The 17229-nt window shown below is 43.5% G+C and overlaps 1 protein-coding gene across 3 annotated transcripts; it reads left to right on the plus strand.

Moving 5' to 3' along the window:
* Window positions 1-118: 118 nt before the first annotated feature.
* LOC143215235 (venom protease) lies at window positions 119-16823 on the plus strand. Of its 3 annotated transcripts, XM_076437191.1 has the most exons (10): window positions 119-718; window positions 9546-10030; window positions 10859-10903; window positions 12089-12340; window positions 14458-14543; window positions 14636-14721; window positions 14793-14930; window positions 15386-15522; window positions 15586-15743; window positions 16133-16823. In XM_076437191.1, the coding sequence occupies exons 2-10, from the start codon at window positions 9553-9555 to the stop codon at window positions 16289-16291; spliced, it is 1539 nt and encodes a 512-aa protein (XP_076293306.1). In that variant the 5' UTR covers window positions 119-718; window positions 9546-9552; the 3' UTR covers window positions 16292-16823. The 3 variants fall into 3 exon arrangements, with proteins under 3 accessions (XP_076293306.1, XP_076293308.1, XP_076293307.1); XM_076437192.1 differs by lacking the exon at window positions 12089-12340 and having other exon boundaries at window positions 122-718; XM_076437193.1 differs by lacking the exons at window positions 10859-10903; window positions 12089-12340 and having other exon boundaries at window positions 121-718.
* The last annotated feature ends 406 nt before the right edge of the window (window positions 16824-17229 follow it).

Below are 17229 nucleotides of genomic sequence, written 5' to 3' on the forward strand. Positions count from 1 at the left end.
AGACAGAGAGAAGAGTCAGAGTGAACAGAGAGGCCGGCATTGGGTGCTGGTGGGGGACACACGAGAGAGTTTTACCTACCGAAATGAAACTACTCGCCGCGCCGGAGAAAGTGAGAGCAGCTCGAGGTAGCGGACGGTGGGCACCGACGACGAGCAGGCGACCAGGGCTCCTCGAGACGAGAGGATAGACATGGTGCGAGCCCTCGATCGCGTGGATCCTCCGAACCCTTCGAGACAGTCTTCCGGTTGATCGTTTCGATCCGCAACATTCGCGTCGCCAAACGATCCTCGAACAGAGAAACTTGGATCTCGACCTGGAAGAAAAATCTCAAGGTGCTTTAAACGATTACAAAGTGTCTTCAAACATCTTCGAACACGTTCGTCTCGATGCAGATACGTTCAAAGAAGAGGATACAGTGCCAGAAAGTCTGCGCGATGAAGAAAGTCAGGTGACCGTGAAGCTCTCCAACAGGAAGATCGCGATTGATAGATCGTGGCTGGCCGCGTGTGACCGATTCGTGCGAGGAACCGGTGTACAGACATAGCTTTTGCTCTACTCGTTGTTGTGTTATGGTTGTGAGGACTGTTCACGGTAGGCTTGGAAGAAAACGAGGAAGAAGAAGAGAGGCTGGAAGGATTGGCAAGAATAATTCTTCGTGAGGTGCTGGGAAGTTGAGACGTTCGCTGAGAAAGGATTATTTCGGTCTGAGAGAGATCGGTAAGTTGATCTTTTCTGTTTTCTATATCCGTTGCATGATTTAAAGAGGTTGGCCTGCTGCTTCCGATCGCTTGAAAGGATCTATGATACTTCTTTGAAATTCTTGGATCCTCTTCGTTTTACTTTCGGTCTCGAGATTGAATTTAATCGCGTTAATTAGCTCCGGTAATTAATCGAGACTACGGGGAGAACGCGTGTGATACCGAGATTCTGTTGTCGTGATACACTTCAGAAATGGACGTGGAAATATTTAATTATGGCGCGGTGGCGAAGAGGTTTGCAATTAACGGGATAATGAACTTCTCCGAAGCTGGGTGTAGTTTAGGTTTCTGTTCTCGGGAGAAGTCTGAAGACGAGTCGATTCTTGATTTATGAGTTTCCGTTCTAGAGAGAAATTCGAACATGAACAATTGAATAGATAGGTAGTAATACGTCAATTGATTTGTACGAGTGAGACAGATGATTTCAGAGCAATGAACTTGATTCTAACGATGATCTACGAATCACGACGACGACCATTGCAAAGAGGATTATAAGACAATAGCCAGACGACGATCGGGAAGATCGAGTGAAAGTGAGAAGGTCTGGATCAGCTTTTGAAAGAAAGAGAGAAAACAGTAGAAGATTCATGTGGCAAGATGGGTAAACGAAACCAGTGATTTTAATGCCCGAGCGGGCTAGTCATTACCGACAAATCAATGGCCTTCTCTCGTCGCCGATTCACGTTTCCACGGGGAATTAATGGATGAAAACATTGTTACCAATGCAATTTCAGGGAGTCCGATTACTGTTTTAACAGCCGTCCGTCGGCGCGTAACAAAATCGTCGGATTTCTGCGATTAATGGTGGTAATCGGACCGATCGATTGGTCGCAACCAGCAAATCGAAGAATTAATGACCCATTGTTACTGGGACCCGGCCGAGAACACGTTCGAAATCAATCGTATGACCGAAACTACAAATATTATTCAGTTCTAACACGATTCAGTCGATGGTCATACTCTGGCGCACGGTAATTCGTGATTGACAAACGCTCTAGCAGTTGAAGCTTGCAAAAAGATCGATTTCAACCGTCTTTAGCCTGTCATTCAGTCAATACAGATACGCTATCTTGGATAAACGTTGAATCCGGACTAGCTATTACCACTAAAAAGTAATATCTTCGCTTGATCGATCAAAAGAAAAAGCGAACATTTTCTCGCCGTTTTCGCCAAAGTGTCAAGATCGCAGTAGCAAAGATCTTCGAGAACAAGATTTCCAGGGACAAGAAGATCTGTTACCCGGGAGAAAAAGTGAGATTTCACGATGGCTCGTGGCCATCGAAATCTTTCGACTTTCCGGCCTCGTAGCCAGTGAAAGTACTTCCGTTCTGTTCCAAAACGAGAGACGACAGAGAGGCCCGGCCACTGGGGGACGAGCATTAAGGATGCACGCTTCGGTACCGTTCCTCGGATTGCCTAAACGAACCACTCCCCCCTTTGGCTTTACGTAACAGTGTCTGACAGACGTTCGGACAAGCGCCATTTTGTCTTCGGCTTGGACCTACGCTTCTTCCTATCCGTATTCGTCCGATCTATATTCAAATTTTTCAATATTTCAATCTCCGGGCCAGTGGTCCTGAACCTTTCTGAAGTCAGGGAACACTTGTGATTATATGAAAAAGTTGCGGAACGCCAAAATTAATGATCCAAAAGCAAACAAAAACATCTCGGGTAGAAATAAATATATCTTAGTGAATATATTATTAAATATGATTAATATATTCCGCGGAACACACCGGTTAAGAACCAGTGCTCTAGGCCCTCCAATTTCCAAATATTCATATTCATATTCATATTGAGATTTTTATTCAAAAATTTTTATCACGTTGCGTAGCAAACCAATCGCTCTAACTTCCCAGAAAATTTCAAATCGTATGATCCAGTATTCGAAAAGCTGTCCTCTTTTCAAGTGTCCGAATATTAGTCTCTGTAATCGCATTTAAAAGCGGCTATCTCGTGGAAAAGCTGCGCGAGCCCAATTCGATGATCGTGACTTTGTGGGTTATCGCTTTCCGGCAATGTTCCCGATGAATATTCATCGGAACCGTAGCTGCCGCGCGCTGGAGAGTACGTTACTCGATCCGACACACTTTTTCTTTATTTTCATCTCGCCCGCTGCTGGGATTACGCTGTTTACGAGCGAATTAATTTCTCCGTGAAAGTAACAATGGGGATCGCGTTCCGCGCTCGAGCGAGACCCTCGAACTCCTCATGCACAGAAAAAATACAGCACTGTCATGATCGCTAGGGAAATATGAAAAATTTTCCTGAAGAAGAAACGACAACCAAAAGAAATATGAAGAAAGAGAATCGATCAGAAAGAAGGAGAATGTAAAAGAAATGAATACATGTATATATACATATTCGTTACACAATGGAAAGTGTTCGTCATGAAAGGGTATCGGTGAACTAGACCGCGAAGAAGCGTAGCTCTTTCAAGGCCACGAAGAAAGAGCAGAAGCTGTGACGTTCAGATTTCTTCGAACCGGTTTCCTTCGAAAGGTTGTACGTGTCCCGAGCTGTACCAGAGGCGTTAAAGGACTGGCGGCGTTGTATTTTTATCGAAAGTCGGATGAAAAACGAGAGTCTGCTAAGCGTTTCCGGTTCCAAGCAACGCGTTGCAACGCCATCTTGCCTGGGCGTCACGAATCCCGAGTCGAACAGAATAATTCAATTCCAGCTTACTAAAATAGTTAAAAAAGATCAACGCAATTTTGATTTCGCACGAAGAGCAGTCTGGTGATCAGGAACTGTTGAGGAAGTTGTTCGCTATCGTTCGAACGCCTCTGTATGCCAGGTCTCGATCAAGGGGAGTGCCAAGGAACGAGAGAGAGAGAGGGGAGTCACGTACGAAAACAAAATTTCACGCGCGCCTCTTATTTTGGCTTTTTCTCGGGTCGCTTTCGGCGAAAGTAAACGGCGCCCGTGCGCCTCGCAGAGAAAGTAATGGATCGTGCTCTTAATGTCGGTTCACACGGAATTCGGGATGCGAACGGCGACTTTGTGGCGCCAATCGGCCAAAGCATAGTCTGCAAAGACAGTTCGTACCACGAGCAAATCGAAAGTGCCAAAAAATATCGGACACATCTGTCGACATGTTAGTGTAGAATAATTGACAGGTGTAGAAGCATGAAAGTTGCCACAAGGAAGTGAGCGAGAACCTAACAATCACACGATGATGGCACTGTATTACCATACGAAATGCGTCATTCGCGTGTAATCGCATAATCACCACTGTATTCCGAATTAACCACCTGTTGCAGTGGTGGCTCTCCCACGTGAACCAACGATTTCGAAATAATTAGGTTGTTCCAAAAGTCTCTTTCGGAATGTGTTCCTTTAATATTGCTACAGAAATGTTGGTTTTCGATTCAGCAAGAACTAAAACATCAACATAAAGATAATAGCAACATTAAAGGAACACATTCCGCAAGAAAAACTTTACGGACAACCTAATATAAAATAGTTCTTTTTCGCCGATGTTTCTCCGAGCACACAGGAACGATTTAAAAATTTCAAACAAATTTTCCAAGGTCCCGGTGCTTTGAGCGACGCTGTACATCCTCGCGACGCACGTGGGCTTTCACGAACAGCTGGGAAACGAAGGTACAATTATGTATGTGCCGCGTATCTCTGTGTGTACACGGGAGAAGAAACTCTGTACTTTCGAGGATCGGCGACGAGCACGATAGAGTCGGTTGACTTCTAGTCGTAGAGGAAGGTGAAAGTTCGTGCGACTTGTTCGAGATCCTCTCCCCCCGACGTTTTATCATCTTATTTCTCCCCTTGTCACTTTTCCATCGATTGAGTCCAGGAAAGAACCTTTAACGACTGCCATTTTGTTTTTGCCCGGTCCCGTCGAATGCCGGAGAAAAACCGGCGACTCTTGCAGGCGATAATGGATCGCTGGTCATAAATGTAGACAAGTTGAGTATTATTAATCGCAGATTCGTTAGAAAACGCTTTCTGCTTTCGAACCGAGCTACATATATTTTTGTGGATGTTACTGATAAATATAAAATTGGTAGCGTTCCAGATTCAGCAATATCTAATGCAACTATGTTTGCATTTTCCGATTGCGAGACCAGAAGAGAAGCGAACGGAAGTCTTTACCGATTTTTGCTGCTTTAAATGTCTCTCTGAAAGCATAAATTTGCATTAATTTCCGCAATCTACTTGTCGCCTTATCAAACTAAAGAAATTAAGTATCAATTTAATTGAGTTCGTTATATAAGGAAATTCCCTGCACGAAAGTTGCAAGAAACGTCATCGAAAAACTGTCAATTAACAGATTATCGACAGATAGGAAAACATTGGGAACATTGGCAGGTTAAAATCTGGTTAGAGAGTAAGGTGAATTATTGATCAGGTTTTCGCTTATACGTTTACGATTTTCTTTTCTCTTCTCTTCTATCGATCATTCCGCGGTTCCGCGCCGGTGTTGTACGCCGATCACGTAGAAATTTGCTATATTTTCCATATTTTCTATTCACGCACGAGATCCTTAATTTGCACACAATGGACGCTTCTTCTCTTCTCTCGGTTTACCATCGTGTCGATGGTTATCGGCGTTCTCTGCCGTGCGACGAACGAGAGAGAAAAAGGAACGCCGATCGCTCGTAACTTCCGGTCCGGGCTGGACGGCATGGCAGCGTGAACGTGAACTTCACACTGTCGTGGAGATGCAAGACGTGCACTTTCACTTCTGCTGGATCTACACGACAGAGCCAATGACCTACTAACACATCGAACCGTTCACTTGCAGCGGCGACGCTCGCTGCGGCAAGGACGTTCGATTCGTCGATCCTTATCGCGATTTTCGAACACGATTTTTCGAGAAAACTGTCCCGTATCATGTAGCACTGCAACCTTGCTGTACATGTGATTATTCGTTGCTTTTCTTCGTCGTCAAAGATGATGACGAGTCCAGACATCAACATCTGTCGAAAATCATCAATTAGTATGTCTAATACTTTCTAGACCTGTTAGCCAGTTTTTGCTAGCTCAATTCATCAATCCTCATCGCGATTTTCGAACACGGTATTTCGAGAAAACCGCTCGTTTCATGTGGCACTGCAACCTTGCTGTACATGTGATTATTCGTTGCTTTTCTTCGTCATCAAAGATGATGATAAGTCCAGATCCAGACATCAACATCTGTGGAAAATCATCAATTAGTATGTCTAATACTTTCTAGACCTGTTAGCCAGTTCCTGCTAGGTCGATTCATCGATTCTCATCGCGATTTTCATGTTGCACTGCAATCTTGCTGTACATCTGATTATTTGTTGCTTTTCTTCGTCATCAAAGATGAGGACGAGTCCACACATCAACATCTGTCGAATTAGTATGTTTATACTTTCTACATGGCTATGCTTCTTCTTCACTTTAGCTGAAGATAAACGATAGGTAAAACACAGTTGCAAACCATTAGCCAGTTCCTGCTAGAAACTCGTGTGTCTCGCTTCCGCGTAAGACACCCGGAAGGAGGATCCATACGATCCTACGAGGATCTTCGATTTCCCTCCGTCAATCTCCCGTTGATCCTCTTTTCGGATGTCAGGACGGACGGGTTGTTTGCGTCACGCCGCCCCGTAACGGGTGAAAGTAAAAAGAGCCGAGAGGCTCTTGGAACCCGGAACCAGAAGCCACGCGTCGATCATGCTCGCCAGAGATGGAGATCCGTGATGGCGCCGACGCGGCGCCGTGACCAGCATCCTTGTCCAGTCAATTAATTAAGCCAAAATAATTACGAAAGTGGTCTACGTCATTAACAGTCTTCCTTCGCATAGTGTGACTTTCGTCTCTACGGATATTGTTACTTTTTTATCCCCCCTGCTAGGGGGTTCCCCTTAGGCGGTGATTAAACTCATTTTTTTTAAATTTTCGCTTAGACCACTTTCATAATTATGGGCAGATATGCGAGTGAAAACGCTGATAAACTTTTATGCTACCGAGGCGCGATTAGGCAACCGAGCCAGCCGAATTTATCACTGGTTCGATTATGTTTGGGCCAATTTAACCGCCCTGGACCTGCACTGGTTTAGATCATTATGGAAACCTGCTTTGTTCAATGAAATAAAATAAAATACAAAATTTTATAATGCAAAATAGTAATAATATTACTACTGAAAATGCTGATAAACTTTTATGCTACCGAGACGCGATTAGGCAACCGAGCCAGCCGCATTGATCACTGGTTCGACCACGTTCAGGTCAATTTAACCGCCCTGTACCCGCAATGGTTTCGATCATTATGGTAACCTGCTTTGTCAACCTTGAATGGAATAAAATACAAGGTTTTTTAATGCAAAACAGTAAAAATATTACTGCTACGTTATTTTCACCCCGTCAAAGAAAGACCAAGAGATCCAGAGATCTAGAGCTTACGGCGAATACAGACAATGTTTGTGTTGCAAATCCGCAGTCCAGTACTAACTGGGGAATATTTATGCACGACGATACACATTTCTTAGCATGTCATAACCGAGAGATTTTACGAGCAGCTTTTCTATGATGACACGTGCATAAAGTGCAAGAGCACCGGCACACCATGGGGTGGGGGTTGACGACCGGAGAGAAAGTGGGAAAACCAGTTCCAGTTGGAAAATATTCCGATCATTCGGATAGGATTCTTCTGATGATCGTGGAAAGGGTTTTAGGAGAGCTTGGTTGAATACAAGTGCTCAAAAACAGAAGTGGTTCTTCAAGGTTGGAACGAGTAGATGGAAATACTTTCTTTCAACCTGATGACAGGATTGACTTGTTATTTTGATCTCACCTCTTATGGACACTTGTTTCCGTTTTCCTCAGTGCCAAGGTTTCGTTGCAGCTCTGGTTTCTAGCTGCGACAATAAGAGAAGCCAGACGAAGACACAGAATGTGTAATACAATTAAGTATTAAAGAAGTAGCGAGGAACAATTTAAATTTCCGCTAACAAGATATCGCAATCGTTTCGAACGCACTAAAACGATGAACAAACCGAACCATTCGAACAGTCTTGCATAATCGTGCTAATTGTAAAATGGCTGCTGCTTCACAACTCTCACTGAACCGTTACAGAATGAGGATTGACTAAGGGGAACTGAAATGGAATTATGAAAAGACATTTCCCTAATTTCTAATCACTAGACTGAAGATCTTTACGCATTTATGGCTTGTGAAAGTTTTCAAAAGAGACAATCTTCATTTGTTTTAGATCTACAAAGGCTGTCCCCATTAAAAATAGAATTGTATTTCATTCCACTTTCTTAATATTCGTCTACAAAATTTGGAAAATGCATAAACATCCGCAGTCTACTGACTACCATTAACCCCGAAATATTTTAACATCAAATAAGAACGAAACTGTAAAAATGGAAACTAAAAAAATGGTTAAAGTGTTACAAGAGCCATCCGATTCGTCCAGAGCTCGTTCACGAAAGTGAAAGATCATTGAACACCGAAGCAAGCGAGGCGATCCGATCACGAATGATCGCGTGATTCGTCGTCAACGGGTACGGTCCCGTAAAAATGTCTGCGTGTTCCTTGGCTCGTTGAGTTTCGATCACGCGACGTTTTCAACACAATTCTTCTTTTATTTTCCTTTTGCAAAATTGTAGCTAACGACCCGGTGGATCGAGCAAGGATCGGTCAGAGCGAGCATCGTCACGTGAAACCGAAGATCGCGGTGAAAATGTATACTATAGATCGTGATCGTTTACCGAACTAGAAATCGCCGTAGTCGAGGACAGAGTGGAGGGAAGAGAACTTAATTATCTCGCGTGTCGAGGCGTAATTGACGTCTTTATGGTCGTACTAATCGATCCTCGACCAACAGTTTTTTTTTCTGATCTGGATCATTCACCCCTTTCGCCGCGATCGAGCGTTATCCGGCGAATCTGTGTTTGCTCTGGTTCTTCTGTTTACTCGGGAGATACGGCGCATTGAGCGGACGCATCGGTTGTTTAATTTGCTCGAGTTAATTGCGAAACCGTGTCGGCCGAACGATTATGCGAAGTTGTAAAAGCGAAAGGGCCACTCCATTTTATGATGTGAAATGCGACAGACGCACTACGGACTAGAATTCTGTTTTTCGAGTTTCGCGTATCAAACAAATTTTTTCTCTTACTATAATGTGACAACCATTTGAAACACTCTAATTCAAAATATTACCCGGTTTCAATGATCCTGCGATGAGATATGGCGCACAGTGGGAACTTTCGACCAAACACGATTCAAAATCAAAGAACTTTCGATAGAAATGAGGTAGAGTGATGAAATTTTTTAAAAATTGAAGCTGAAACTTGGCAGAATATGGGGAAAATAGGGAGATTACGGTACGAACGTTTTTTAACCTTGAGAAAATTCGTTAAACTTTCACAATTTCAAGAAAATGTGGTTTCTCCGTTACCACGCGCGGAAAAAATTTCTTTTTAACATGCTATATATCATTTCCCGTAGATTTTTTCACGTTGATTTCAAATCTGGTCTCAAAATTTGTCTACGACCTCATTTTTTACGAATTCAACGACTTATAATAATATAACTAGACAGCGGACCTTATGCAAAATAAAATTTTTCTACGCGAATTACAACGAACTGGAGTGCAATAGAAGTTTGTATTCTTTCTAAACATGATTAATTGGTTCGAAACAATATATAACAGGATATTAAAATTCTTCTAATGCTTCTACTGTTTTAATTTATACCAACTCATTGTAGCCATAAATGCGTAAAATCCGCTGTCTAAATATGACATTAAACAATGACAAGAATAACGAATCATTGCACTTACGTTTCGCAGCGGAACGATGGGTGCAGCGAGGTCCAGCCAATGGTTGCTGCTGGGTATAGTGTTCGTGATCACGTCGAGCCACGCCACGAGTCAAACGGAAGAGGTTGGATCGCCTCTGAGCAGACCGGAAACGTTGTTCGCTTCGATCGAGACCAGCAGCAACGATTTGAACAACCGGACGGAGCTGTCGAGTTCAACGCGACGGCGTCGTTACGTCCGGTTTCCCAGTGGTCCAGGTGGATACCTGTTCGAAGGGGGTGGTCCTCCGACAGGGAGGAACGTGGCAGCACCCCCTGCTCTAAGATTTCCATCGTGGAGACAACATAAATCGTTATGGCGAAGTCCTGTTTCCGAATACAACAGACCTGTGATGGGACATCGGACACCTCGATTGATCTTCAGAGACAATGACTTTCCACCACCTGTCGGTGGCAGTGCTCCATCCTTCTTTCAACAGTCGAATCATCTGCCTGACTTCGAGGACGACGTCAGAGGTAACCTGCAATCTAAAGTAATTTCTTAGATGAAGTGGAAACGAGCAGTTTAGATTTATTAACCCCTTGCCGTGTTTTATCGAGTCAGGCTCGCGATGAAGATTTGAAAATAGATTCGTTTGTAATGATGTATAAAAATCATGTCACAGATCTTTGCTCGAGGGTTAATCTGAGAGGATTAACAACTCTCTGCCCTCCATTTACAAATGGAAAAAGTTTGAATCGGACAAGCTGTTTCTGTGCTATATTTGACCAGGACGCTAGCAGAAATGAAATTACAAAAGAGTGTCCCATTAACGTTATTACGCCTCTGCAGGATAAAGAAGAATATTACGAAAATGGCAGAACATTCTCAGTTTCATTTGAACACAAAAATCCATCGCGTACTATCCTTAAAAATTAAGACTCCATTAAAAACGGCGAGTAAAAATTGCAACACCGAGTCCAATCAAACAGAATCGACCTAGCGTGAGAAACTAAATGAGTGCATATAAAATGGTACAATATACTTCCTCGGCGTTGCAATCCTTATGCAAAATAGCATAATTCATTCTGCATCCTAACGATTACCACTGAGCTAATTCTCAGCTTTCGTCATCGGTCAGTCTAAATCGTAAGATCTCGCACAATGTTGTTAAAAATTCTAACAAAGTGTAACACGTACGAATGTTATCTTTCTCTTTAGATGAAAGAAAAATTTGTTTGGTTTGTAATCGATATGCGAGCATTAACGTGAAATGTTACTTTAGTCAAGGGGTTGATGAAATTCACTTATCTTTGGACGTTGTTTCTACCGAGAGAGAATAAGGAGAAGGTTTCTTGTTTCAGATCATCGAAAGCAAACGCTCGACGATTACCCTAGGTTAGAGTCAGGTACGTTCCCCAAATGAGAAGCAATGGTAGACCAGGTAGATCATCGGGGATCGGAGGGAGAATGGCGTCGCGGAAAACCGATCACTCGAACGCGCACCTGTCGAAAGCACCGGTTTCGCAGCGTACCGTCCGGTCTTTCGGTAATCGGGACCGAGTGAAACCGATACTGTTGCGCGCGCGCGCCAACGATAACAACAACAGCGGAGGCCGTGTTGCATCGCGGCTTTCTGGATTTCGTGTTTCTCTCGGATAATCGTAAATTAGTCCGGCCACCCTGCCGCAATATCCTAGGAGGTTGCCGCAACGATTGTGACAGCCGGTCTCGTTTCCGTCGAGCCGACGATTTCCGTCATCCGCAAACGCGAACTCGTTACGACAGACGGGCAAACCTTTCCTGTCGACATTTACGGTTTCGTTAAACCGCTAATCGCGATTCTCTTACACCTGGACAGGCTGTCCCACTTCAATCGGCCGCCGAAAGTCGCCTTCGTGTTCAATTTTTACCAAGAACTCGAAGACAGCTATTAATTGAGGATCACTGAGATTGTAAAGATGCTTCCCTGAGAAATTATTCAGCCAATTTACCTCTTTGGATATACAGGATGATTATAATCATTTTTAAAAACATGGTTAAAGATATACACTAAGTTCTTCTAAATCTGTCAGCACACATTCCTTTTTGCTCTACTCAGACGTTCTTGAATTCCGATTAAAAAACGGTTCGAGTCAAAATTTCAACTCCGTGGTGAAACACATTGCTACAGCTTGTCACAGTACATCAACGACGCGAATTCTTTTTCCAGAAGCACGTTGATGTAGCGAATATTATTAAGTTACCGTGTCGGAATGCCGCCGGCGATATCGAAGAGCTGGGTCGATTTAAATGGGACAGCCAGTAGCGAAAGCCTTCATTTTACCGGGATTGCTCGACCGTATACTCTCGGTCCTGTTTGACTATGAAATACCCGAAGCTAGGCTTGGAGTAATCAGGCACGATCGATTCTAACCTCGAGTCAGCCCGAGAATCAGGTCAGTTCGAATAAAATTGAGAAATGAAGAGACAACGACGTTTTTGTTGGGTGTCTTCTTCGTTACGTCCTGGAACGAAAGAGAGAGAGAGCGAGAGAGAGATAAGGGTGAGAGTGTAGAGAGGAGAGAGAGAACAGTTTAGCCTGTTTTGTGCAGAGCCGCGTCAACAAAACAGACCGCTGTGGAAGGGTGACGATTCGTTGTGCGCTGACGGACGAACCTGCGAATTTTTTCTAATGTGCTGGATGTCCGCTGGCCTATTGGACGGCAGTTGCGGCGGCATTATGTTCGCTTGTTGTCAGAGGCAAGAGCCGAAAGGTAGCTCTGATTATAACCTGATTGAGGCACCTAGAGATCAGTCTCAGCCGCTTCCGTTGGACACTTACACGGAGACCGCCAATGATGATCGTAAGTCCTTCCTACTGAAGCATGCCATCCGATTCTTGCACTAGCATGAGCACCAAGCTGTCTTCTTCTTCTTCTTCTTCATCCTATTCTGTCGCCTAATCGCGCCGGTAAACGTTATCAGTCCATTTTATTTGTCAAACAACTCGCGCAAGCTCCAACTATAATTAAAAAATTATAAGTATACTAGAGTCTTCTCAAAAACTTATCTACGACTTGAACAAAACTGTCTCCGTGTTACCGGAGAAGCGTTACCGTGGTTGTACATAAAGTTTCGTAATTTTCCGATAAGAGAATCGCAACTTTCGCCTTCAAGATTGACCAAGAATCCCCGTGTTCTCTCGTTTCACTCTCTCTTTCGCGAGTCTCTGCTCTCCGATCAGCACTATCGCACCCTCCTCAGCATGCCGAAGCGACCAGCATGCCTGCATCCCAGCAACCGATCCTTGAATCACACCAGTTTCCCCATTTTTTTCCCTCCTCTCCCCGACGCGACGATCGTTGCTTCTCTTTGTTACTTTTTGTCTTGAAATTCGACACTCGCGCTCTCCTCAGCATGCCGAAACATTCTCCACTTTCGAATCAGCCTCTCGGTGTACTCGCACTTTCCTCAGCATGCCGTCGAACGATGCCACTTTCTTTATTCGCACCTTTCAAAGCATGAAAGTACGTGCACCGTTCCCTATCCCGTTGCCCTTCCTTCCCTTTTCCCTTTTCCATCAATTTCCACGAGTGTTCTAATCGCTGCGATCGATCTTGCATGCCCGATTGCCATAACAACGAAGTCTTGACGACGTTCTTCCACACTTCCGGTTCCTCGCCGGGGGAAAATGTCCCCCGATCTTCGCAGGATCTCCACGGTCCTCACGATCGATTCAGTGATCGAGAAAAACAGGATCCAACGCGATTAATCTGTACATACGTGTGACGAGTCTCGACTATTCTTCCTGCTGCAACTCAGGAGGACGTCTTCCACTTCCGGTTCTTCTTCATCGCCGGGGAAAGTGTACCCCGATCCTCGCAGGATCTCCACGGTCCTCAAGATCGATTTCGTGGTCGAGAAGAGCAAGATCCAACGCGATTAATATGTACATACGTTTCACGATCGAGCAGGAGGACGTCTTCGTTTCTGTCGTTTACAGTCTGTCTTACTGAATTACTCCAAGTCTAATTCGGTAACGCTACGTCGGCAGAAATCAATGGCCTGCGCAGTGAATCATCCGTGCGAACCTGCAAGCAAGCGATTCACATTAACTTCGAAGCGTCTTTTGGTTAGATTGCTCGAAAATATACAGTGACTCTCATTAATATTCGGACGCTCTAAAAAACGCGATAATCTTGTTAATATTGTACTATACGATTCAAACTTTTTTCGGAAGCTAGAGCACTTAGTTCGCTACAGGATGTGAAAAGAAATTTTTTCGAAAATTGCAATTGGTCGGAATTGTAGAGAAAATACTAAAAGATCCATTTTACAACTTTTTTATGTGGGCCTAAACTAATTGCTCTAGCTTTCCAAAAAAGTTCAAATCGCATAGTCCAATATTTGAAAAGTTACGGTGTTTTTAAGAGTGTACGAATATTAGTGGGAGTCACTGTATTTAATCTGTGTCTTCTGTGCTTCGCGAAGGGGTGGAAAAGTAGCCCTTGAAGTTGGTTTACTCTATTTTCCTATTATAGCTTTGGAATAGAAATTTTCTCAAAACATTGAATTAGTAGACAGCGGATCTCTATGCGAGATAAAAATGTTCTACCTGCATCGTAACAGAGCGGTGTGAATTAGAAATTTGTTTTCTGTCAAGATATGTTCAACAGGTTGAAAACAGTACAACAGTACTTTTACTATTTTAATCTCGATCTACGCGTTTGCAATGTATTCAAATTAGCAGAACTCTGAATTACATTGACATCGTGATCGCACAAGATGAGAGGCCATTTTTTTCTCGCGAGTCTAACGCTTGTTCCACAGGGATCGAGAGAACTGTAACGTTCGCGACAGTCGAGATAATATCGATTGAATCGCCGTTATACGATTCCCCCGGTTACTAACGCACCAGGAAGTGTTCAATTAGCGATCGTGTTTGAGACTTAACAATAGGTCTACGCCATTGTAATTGCAGGCTGCGGGATACCCGCGTCGAAGCAAACTGCACAGAGGAGGATCGTCGGTGGCGATGACGCCGGTTTTGGCAGTTTCCCATGGCAGGTCAGACTCGCGACGATCGATCGCGATCGCTATTGACTTTTAACAATGTCGGGAAGAACGTGTTCAATAGAGAAACTGTTCTACTTTCTCAGGCGTACATCAGAATCGGGTCCAGTCGATGCGGAGGCACGCTTGTCAATCGATTCCACGTTGTCACTGCTGGACATTGTGTCGCCAAGTGAGTAGACCGTTCGAGGATTTATTAAACTTTTATAAATTGTAGTGTAATCGGTTCGTTCTGATTGGCAGAGCTTCTGCTCGCCAAGTTCAAGTCACTTTAGGGGACTACGTGGTCAATTCTGCTACCGAGACGCTGCCAGCTTACACGTTTGGGGTCAGGGAGATTCGCGTGCATCCCTACTTCAAATTTACACCTCAGGCTGACAGGTATAGTGATCGATGAACCTGTTTCTTCAATTTAATCTTCAATTTCATTATAGATTTCTATAGAATGGCATAGAATAAACATAGAATAAACATAGAACAACATTATAGATTTTTACATATAATCATTTACAGTGACAGCATCATCCTAATTTCAATAATTGTTATATAAGAAACCGCGGCCATTCCCTCCGTTGTAACAAAAGAAACGTGCTCAGGCACCTTATAAATAAAGTACTACTACTACACAAACTTTTAAGCCACGGGGAAAAAATCGTTTAATTTCGGCCACGATTTCGGTCGAACTCACCAGTGTGCTGCGGTGGTAGGTTCAGCTTGAATAAATTCGATGTTCCTTGATTACCCGAACGTCTCTTTATAAATTCGACATTTCTTGATCAACTCAACATTACTTAGTAGATTCGGAGTCTAGTGATAAAGAATAATTGTCGATCCAGGTTCGACGTGGCAGTTCTGCGACTGGATCGGCCAGTCCACTACATGCCTCACATAGCACCGATCTGTCTCCCCGAGAAGAATGAAGACTTCCTAGGCCAGTATGGTTGGGCGGCTGGATGGGGTGCCTTGCAGGCTGGTAAGTGGACTAAAAAGATGATTAAACGACAGATAATCGTGCACTAATTGTTTCGTTAAACAGGTTCGAGGCTGCGACCGAAGACGCTGCAAGCTGTCGACGTACCTGTGATAGACAATCGTGTCTGCGAGAGGTGGCATCGTTCCAATGGCATCAATGTCGTCATTTACGATGAGATGATGTGTGCCGGGTATCGTGGAGGTGGCAAAGACTCTTGCCAGGTGATCCTGCTTAATCCTTTTACGATATTATGCCGAAACATTTACCAATAGACAATTGTCTTCATTTATCTTCATTTATAAATGCACATTTATTATAAATTTATTTTCCCCAAAGCAAGTGAGTGTTTTTATGAACAATTTTTCTTACATTCAATACTTCTGTTTTTTCAAAATTACTATAACATATTTAATTTACAGACGCGATTCAAATAAATCTTGAAAAAGATCCAAACTGGGATCGAAACGTTGATTTTGTTTGACAATTAGCAAAGTTGCTTTATAATTCGTAATAAACGATGGAACCGTTGCGCCGAAAACATTTAAAAATTTATTATCAGCAAATACGATCGATAAAAGAAACATATTTGATAATTGTCTTCTTTCCAAAGGGTGACAGCGGAGGACCACTGATGCTGGAGAAAACAGGTCGCTGGTACCTGATCGGCATCGTCTCAGCCGGTTACTCCTGTGCCCAACCAGGCCAGCCAGGGATCTATCATCGTGTAGCGAAAACGGTCGACTGGATCACGTACGTGATCAACTCGTAGCCAGCACTCGATCCAAGAAAAATGGATACTGTTCTCTGTGCGCTCGGGTTGGGAAACTTTGCATGAAACAAAGTTCGTGACGAAATGGTATTGGATTATGGGTGTCACACACGAATGGTTTGATCCCGAAGGATCTGGCTAAGCAGCTGCCACGATAAAGTAAAAGTAACCGGAGAGAAATATTCGGCCATTTCTGTATGCTCGATGTAAATACGAAGTCAAACGTGGAGAGAAAGAGTGATTTGAGAAGTGACTTTCTATTCTTTTGTATAAAGTGCGAGACGGAACTGATCGATTTTCATCTACATTATAATTATGCATTGTTACGGCGCCTGTGTAAATTGTTGTATTTATCGTCGATCGCCGAGCCGTTCGAGCGGCGGGAAACTATTGCCGGATCTATTAAAGAATCGCTCGTCGCCTCGGTCCTGGATCGATCGGTGCCGATTGCGTCGACGTTAATATGTTGTAAATTAAGTGCGTGTGATATTTGTTTATATTCGCGCTTAATAAATGTTCGATTTTTATCCCATTCGTCCGCTGTTCCATTCGCTCCTGAACCTAATACAATGTTTTCTTGAACAAAAAGGACATCGATGATAACAGAACTTCTTTATTTTTTATTATTCGGTAGTGTTGGGACCTTGAGAAACATATTCGTGGCATTTTTATAATGGAAATGATACCAAATACGATATGATTCCGATTATATTTACTTGTGTATTGAACGATGAAAGTTTTGGACGCGAAGAAGGACGGTGTATTGGACAATTATCGAGAAAACACTGTGATCCTTTTGGAGAAATCCTGCTGTCGATCGACTTTAATTAACCGGGACGCTTCTAGATCCTTTCAGTGATCCTAACTCCGAATGCTGCAAAAGATAACGAAGGATCAGTGAACAGGACGGAACAGATGGGAAAGAGAAAACACGTGTT

Source organism: Lasioglossum baleicum, chromosome 13 (genome assembly GCF_051020765.1).
Source record: "Lasioglossum baleicum chromosome 13, iyLasBale1, whole genome shotgun sequence".
Taxonomy (NCBI): Eukaryota; Metazoa; Arthropoda; class Insecta; order Hymenoptera; family Halictidae; genus Lasioglossum; species Lasioglossum baleicum.